Raw genomic sequence first — 7500 nt, forward strand, 5'->3', positions numbered from 1 at the left:
GAAATGATGCAGGTAAGCACTCCTCCGAGGTGTTGGACTACGTACTGGACTCGTGATAGTTTAGGTAGCGGGGCAGAGCGGTCCAGACCAACAGAAAACAAAGTCTCATATAGTGAACCCAACTCAGATGTTCAAGAAATCCCAGAAATTACCAATTCATCAACTTCCAACGAAGCTTTGCTAATTGTGGAAGATGGCGTAATAAAATCGACATTATTACACTCCAGAGCAATTAACAGGGTACAGTGCAGTTGAAAGGAGTCACGTAGACCTGTTACCCTCCCGGTAATAGGTGTTCCACCTATAAGTAATGCTGTGACATGACGAACATCACACTCCCGTCCCCTTGTCCAAGGGGGACAGTAATGGGTTGCAATATTAGGGGAAGATTTTTCACACCTATTTGTTTTCCCTTTTATCTTGGCTTCTTGTCTATAAAATGGTCAATAACTGACACCCGCCCATTGCTCGTGTTAGAGACAATGTGGCAAGATACAGCATCTCCACAGCAGGGCCCCACAGCCGAAGCTGGGTTACATCCGCCGACTCATTTTATAACGACCCTCTCCCCTCATCCGCTCACGAATAATTAGAGAAGACAAGGGAAAATCTTGTCTGGCAATTTATCATCCCTTCACAGCCATTCATACCTATATCTTGCCCTCTCTCTTCCCTGCTTGACAGACACTCCCCTTTCAACCAAGGCTTCCTCCACCCCATCTATTTATCCCATTATCGGTCTTCTCCTCAATTTCACTCCACCCACCTCTACCTTTCATATATATTTTTTTTTCTTTCTTCACTCTTTCCATGTGCTCAAACCATCCCACAGTTTTTCGATCAACCCTAACTGCTAGCTCTTTCCATCCCCGGCCTCCGCCTCACCTCCTCATTTCTCACTCTACCCATCCTCGTAACCCCCACCATACCTCTTACACAGTTAAGCTCCTCGTTTCTGCCTCCTTTAACTTGCAAGCGTCTGTAATTAACCCTTCGTATTTTGTATAGAATATACTACAATGTATGAAATTATATTTGTATAGAAATACATAAGGTTTTAACCTATGCCATAATTATGAACACTTCCCCAGTTTTGTAAACGGGGCTAATATGCCTGATGTACCATGTTGTTAGATTAGGTAACGACAGAAGAAAAAAAAAGTTTGAAAAACCAATGATTTAAAAAAAATGTTCCTTCGCACGGCGGGGTTCTCATCTCACCACAGGCGACCAAGTCAGGGAAGGAGAAGACGATGAACAGGAGGAAGAGGAACCCAGTTGTACAGCTGGCCAAGGACTTCGTCGAGGTCCTCATCCAGTTCTTCGCGACCCCCGCCATGAGGCTCATCACGCTGGTCATGCCCTGCATCTGGTTCCTGCAGCAGTTGACCTACCTCGGGGTCATGATCAACGCAAACAACTTCAGCAGGTTTGTGCACTGGTTTGTCTTGTGGTGGGGATAAGGATGTCGCTACCAAGTACCTCCTACATAGTTAAATATAATTAGATAGGGATAGGGAAGAGCGAGGTGGGCTGAGGATTCTCTCTCTCTCTCTCTCTCTCTCTCTCTCTCTCTCTCTCTCTCTCTCTCTCTCTCTCTCTCTCTCTCTCTCTCTCTCTCTCTCTCTCTCTCTCTCTCTCTCTTCAAAGAGTCAAATCATGATTTTACTCAGCCAGCCTTCAAGGAGGAAACAAACCATTGGTTCTTGCATGCATAGATTAGGCTCTGCATTTTACTGACCACACGAAAATAGAGATGATCAGAAGCAGATGTATTTGCAAATTGCCCAAGACAGCTACAAAATCAGAATGGTATAGATAGGAATTTAAAGAAAAGAAATAGATAAACATCTACATGTATGTATTATACACATACAAAACTTTTGAACATGCATACATACATACATGGACATCTGCATAGGATTCCAATTTATTACTATAGGCTTGTTTGATAAAAGATAGCCACGCTCTATGGCAACGCCTACAGTCGATGTTGTTATCATAGATTATGTTTAAACTTTCTCAGGCAGGATGAGACAGAGTATAATTATGTGAATTTAGTACTAGTTGGAGTCTGCACATTCCATGACACAGGTGATCTTTGCCGGAATTGAATCGGCAAAGGGACTGTTCGAAAGAAAGGGGAAAAAAAAAATCGAAAAATTCCAGATCGCCAGGACTCTTCGACAAACTCCCTTTCCTCCGCTGCTTCTTCTTCTTCTTCTTCTTTTCTTCTTTTTCTCCTCCTCCTCCTCCTCCTCCTCATCTTCTTTTTTCCAAATGTTTGGCACCTTTCCTGTAATTTGTACAATCATCCTCTTCTTTCTGGACAGTGCCAACCCGTTCGTCTATGTGGCACTGATCAGCTCGATAGAAGTGCCATCCATGCTGACAGCCACCAAGCTGACAGACCGCTTCGGGCGTCGTCCCGTCATGACACTCGGCTTCCTCATCTCCGGCTGCTGCAATCTGGCAGTCCCCTTCATCCCGGCAGGTAAAAAAAAAAGTGTTGAATTAAAAATAGATAGATAATTAGATAAGTTAGATAAGTAATAGATAGTTAAGTAAATAAATAGATAAATGAATACATAAGGAAATAAATTAATAAGATAAAGACTTAAGGAAATATGTTAGGTAGAATAAAGTAATAGATGAATTAATAATTGAATAAGGAAATATATTAAAGATAGGTGATTAAATAGGTAAATATATAAATGAATGAGGACATATATTTGGTAAATTAATTATAAGTGAATAAGTTTCAGATGGAGGAGTAGATAAATAAATAGATAAACAAATAGATAAATAGAAAATAGAAATAAAAGGAGAAAGGTAAAACAAAAGCACCAAAGTGACCGAGTCATCTTGATGTTTCTGTGTAGCAAGTTCATGGCGGCTTGAAGTACACATATACCAATTCAACACCAAGACCAATCATCAGTTTCAAAATGTTTCTATATGGAAAGGTCAAGACTAGAAATAAAGATACAACCTTTGTCATCATTTATCTTAACGCTTCTCTGTGCCAGTTTTATGATTTAAAAAAGAGGGGAGAATTGCGCATTTGATATCAAGTCCTTCATCAGTTATTGTCATATTTGTATCGCCATGACACGTGATGTAAAATGATTCATTGTGCATGACCATTGTGAGCCGGTGATAGATGCAATGAATAGATTGACTGATTCAGGATTTCTATCTTTCGATGGACAGATCTTCGGTGGTTGCAGTGGACTGCAGTGTTGTCCGGCTTTCTATCCATTGCTGGAGCAATACAGGTAAAAGATATACACACACACAGACAAACACACACACACAGACACACACACAGACACACACACACACACACACACACACACACACATGTATATATGTTATTTTACACAAATTTTCCCTGACAGCTCCCGGTTAGGATGTGAATCAAGCGAAAACGTGCGTGAACGACAAATAAAAAAATCGGGAGGAAAATGTATAGACTATTGAGATCTGTTCCATGAAAGGGATTGGGGTGAACTGGGAGTATTCCATGTTCAAAAAGTGTTCAACTAACAGTGCTACTAGCAGAAAGAACCAACGACGGGTACCTACAAGTGATGATCCTTCAAGACGGACGTCAGAGAAAGTGATCTCCCCGCAGTCCCGAGGGGCTGGCACTCGGTCTTTGGAGAGCTGACAACCGGCGACTGATCCCTTCCCCAGATAGATATATGGGGGGGGGGTCCGAGGGCCGTTGCCAGCCGCTTTGGGGCTGCGGGTTTGCAGTCAGTGGAACACGCGATACCTTAATTCATTGACGCCGGTGACAATAACAACAACAACAACAACTGTCTGGGTCTACTTAACAACAACAGCAGCAGCAGCAGCAGCAGCATTAACAATAAGAACAATAGGCAAAATCTACTCAATAATAACAACAGCGGCATGAGCAACAACAACAACAATAGCCTAAATGTACCCAACAACAATAGCCTAGTTCTGTCCAACAACAAGAACAACAATACCCTAAATTTACCCAACAACAACAATAGCCTAAATGTACCCAACAACAATAGCCTAGTTCTGTCCAACAACAAGAACAACAATACCCTAAATTTACCCAACAACAACAATAATAGTCTAGTTCTATCCAACAACAACAATAGCTTCTCTTTATTCCATGTCTTCAACTTTCCTGTTTCCCTGAAGGTGAACTACTTGTACCTGCCGGAGGTGTTCCCGACCATCATCCGGGCCCGCGGCGTCTCGATCTGCTCCTTGATCGGCCACATCGGCTACGGGTGCGCCCCCTTCATCGTCGAGTTCCTCGTAAGTCCTTCAAGGTTCTGCTTGTAATGTCGGGTGAGGGGGAAGGGAGGGGATGAGCAAGGGCATTACCTCCTTCCCCTTTTTTCATTTTTTTTTTTTTTTGGGGGGGATGGGGGTCGTTATCCACTTCCAAGGAGTTCATGAGGAGTGAATAAAATCGCCTCTCTCCTTTGCCAGAAAAAAGTACAAAATGCTTCATCATGTTGAAAGGGTAAAAAAAATTGAACCCTGATTGGGTGTTAATAGGAAAAAAAGTGAGAAGGTAACTGGACATGGTCGCCTTCAGCCATTTTTTAATAAAGAAAAAAAAGGAAAGTCAAAATTTCTTGAAGAAAGGAAAATCAAAATTCAAGATTCTGGGAGATACTGATTAAAAAATTGTCTTTTTGTTCCAAGGTCAATGAACACCAGCTAAGGGTCTTCCTTCCCTTCCAATTTGTCTCTCGTTCTTTTCTCTCTCTCTCTCTCTCTCTCTCTCTCTCTCTCTCTCTCTCTCTCTCTCTCTCTCTCTCTCTCTCTCTCCCTTTCTCTCTCTCTCTCTCTCTCTCTCTCTCTCTCTCTCTCTCTATATATATATATATATATATATATATATATATATATATATATATATATATATATATACATATGTATACATTGTTTTCGACCAATACATGAACCGGTCTCCTACAGGGTCAGTCCCCGACCTTACCCGCCTCCGTTGTGTTCGGAGTTTGCGGCCTCGGCATCTGCGTGCTGGTGCCCTTCCTGCCGGAGACGAACAAGCTGAAGATGTGCGACGTCGTCCAGGACGTGGAGGACCGGAGCAGGAACCAGGAAACTCTGTGGGTCTCCTGCCTTCGATCGCTCTCCTGCAGCCGCTCCTCCAAAGGAAGTCACCCGGTCAACCATCCCGACAAGGAGGATGAAACGTTGGCGCCGATGAAAGAAATGAGTTGTTGAGCCGATTTTTTTTTTTTTTTTTTTTTTTTTTTTTTTTTTTTGTGATTCATCATGGTCTTGGATCATGTGTTGAACTCGTGATCGACAGCTATAGTAGACGCAACGAGAACTGGCCACTAAGGCGGGGTTAGGGAATTTCCCGGTATTGCCACATCTCAACAGATAACACGGCCCGCACGGCTCGCCCACCCACCCACCCGCCCGCCCTCTCTCTCTCTCTCTCTCTCTCTCTCTCTCTCTCTCTCTCTCTCTCTCTCTCTCTCTCTCTCTCTCTCTCTCTCTCTCTCTCTCTCTCTGTATATATATATATATATATATATATATATATATATATATATATATATATATATATATATATATATATATTTATCCATGGCGAGAACGTGCGTGTGGATGCAATGTTTTCTGAATGCAGTGTGGGGGCGTGGCCAGAGAAGGGATAGAGTGGCAACGTCGCTCTCTCCCGCACATATGCCATGTCCACGAATCGAGGAAACGAAACCTTTGTATAGAAAACATTGCTTTGATTTATACCTCAGTGGTGGTGTGTGACAAAAAATTATAATATAATTATATGTGGCAACATTATAAAATCATAAAATAAAGTTTAAAATAAAATAGAATTATAAGATAATTATATGTGGCAACACAGGGGGAATCTCCGTGCTCCGCCCTAATGGCCAGTTTTCGATGCACCGAGTATAGTGTATATATGTGTGTGTGTGCGTGTGCGTGTGTGTTCTGGCATCGGATCACTGACCGAAAATACAAAGTATATTTTTATATAAAACTACAAATAAAGATGTTGTGTACCCTAAAACAGTCTAGGGTATGTTTTGCTAAGTATCTTGATATATAGATAGTCATCGTTACTTCCAGTGTTATTTACTGGAAACCCGCGGCCCCTCAGCCGCTGGAAACGGTCCTTAGGCCTTTTTGTATATCTCTCAGGAAATGAAAATTATCTGAACTATTGTCTGTTGTATTATTTCTATCTAACCGGTGGAGACGTGAAATAGTTGGCAAGTTGTTAGAGATTACGAGCCCAGGCTAGCAAACGAGTGCCAACCTCTCGGGGCTGCACCTCTGGATGGAGGTGAGAGTTGATGGGATTTGAAGACGAGCGGTCGGGAGATGATTCTCTCTTACGTCCATCTCCCAGGACCATCGCGATCTAAATTGTCCACATTAAATTTTGTCACATTTATTTTGAGGGGGAAAAATGTATGAATAGATAGATGTATCAAGATGGGTAACGATTAATAGACAATTTGCAAACCTTTAAAAGAATTGCTATGTACTTGGTGTGCTTCACAAGAGGGATTGGAAAGTAGATCACAATGTGTTACCAAACGGGCAGCTACTGACCGTCTCGATCCTTCCTCTCGCTTATGTAAACAGAATGTCGTTTGAAACAGGGCTCGTTCATACTTGGAAACTGATTTAGGAATATGTAGCCATACCCCGCCATATGTCTTACACCCAATACATTCTACACAAATCTCTTCTATTTTTCTTCCATAATTATTCTTTCTTTTTTCTGTTACATTATTTACGTCATGATAGTTTTCTTTTATAGATGGGAAGGGGTAGTAATAGTAATTTTCTATCGTGTCCCTATGTCTGGCTGTATCCTTCTCTCTCTCTATCCCTCTATCTATCTATAATCCCATCAGTCTACTTCTTTCTGCACTTCAGTTGATAAAAAACACGCATTCCACGTTGACTTCCATACAAATTAAGAAACTGAAAAAAACCAGAGCGGACGTCACCTGTAAGGGTCATTCGGCCGTGCAGTCTACCGGGATATTCGACCTTATCCCCTTGCCTTTCTATCTAGCTGCCGCCAGGCGATTCTATTCATCCGTCGCATGGCCGCACTCCCTCTTCTCCTTCGCATATCTACGTGTTCCTGGTTGTCGGAGGAGGAGGGATGGTATTAGAGATGCGACTCAAGACAAAACCGTGCTGGTTTTTTTGTTTTGTTTTTTTTGTTTGTTTGTTTTTTTTGCAAAAAAAAATAAGACAAAAAACATGGATATTTTCGTTTTTTATATATTTTGTTTTAAAATAGCTCAGCAAAGAAAAGAACCATATTACAATATTTTTTTCTATGTTAGAATATCAAATAAATCAGTATACCCCTCACTTAAGGTTTTCTATGGTGTTAGGGCACTTCCATTTTCTGTGGTTTCATGTTTTGATGTGTTTTATTTATTTTACCATTTACAATTGCCCCACTTAGATTTGGCA

At 41.6% G+C, this 7500-nt stretch overlaps 1 protein-coding gene across 1 annotated transcript in view; it reads left to right on the forward strand.

Moving 5' to 3' along the window:
* The window catches only part of LOC143030057 (solute carrier family 22 member 20-like), a 19254-nt gene extending 13933 nt beyond the window's left edge, over positions 1-5321 (forward strand). The window contains exons 7-12 of the mRNA XM_076193261.1: positions 1-12; positions 1227-1429; positions 2334-2494; positions 3214-3278; positions 4186-4305; positions 4978-5321. The exon at positions 1-12 is cut by the window's left edge and continues 133 nt beyond it. Coding sequence (XP_076049376.1) covers positions 1-12; positions 1227-1429; positions 2334-2494; positions 3214-3278; positions 4186-4305; positions 4978-5247 — 831 coding nt within the window. The 3' untranslated portion in view covers positions 5248-5321. The remainder of the gene's footprint in view (positions 13-1226; positions 1430-2333; positions 2495-3213; positions 3279-4185; positions 4306-4977) is intronic.
* Positions 5322-7500: the final 2179 nt, after the last annotated feature.

This window comes from Oratosquilla oratoria, chromosome 11, assembly GCF_046742065.1.
Source record: "Oratosquilla oratoria isolate Oo_2021 chromosome 11, ASM4674206v1, whole genome shotgun sequence".
NCBI lineage: Eukaryota > Metazoa > Arthropoda > Malacostraca > Stomatopoda > Squillidae > Oratosquilla > Oratosquilla oratoria.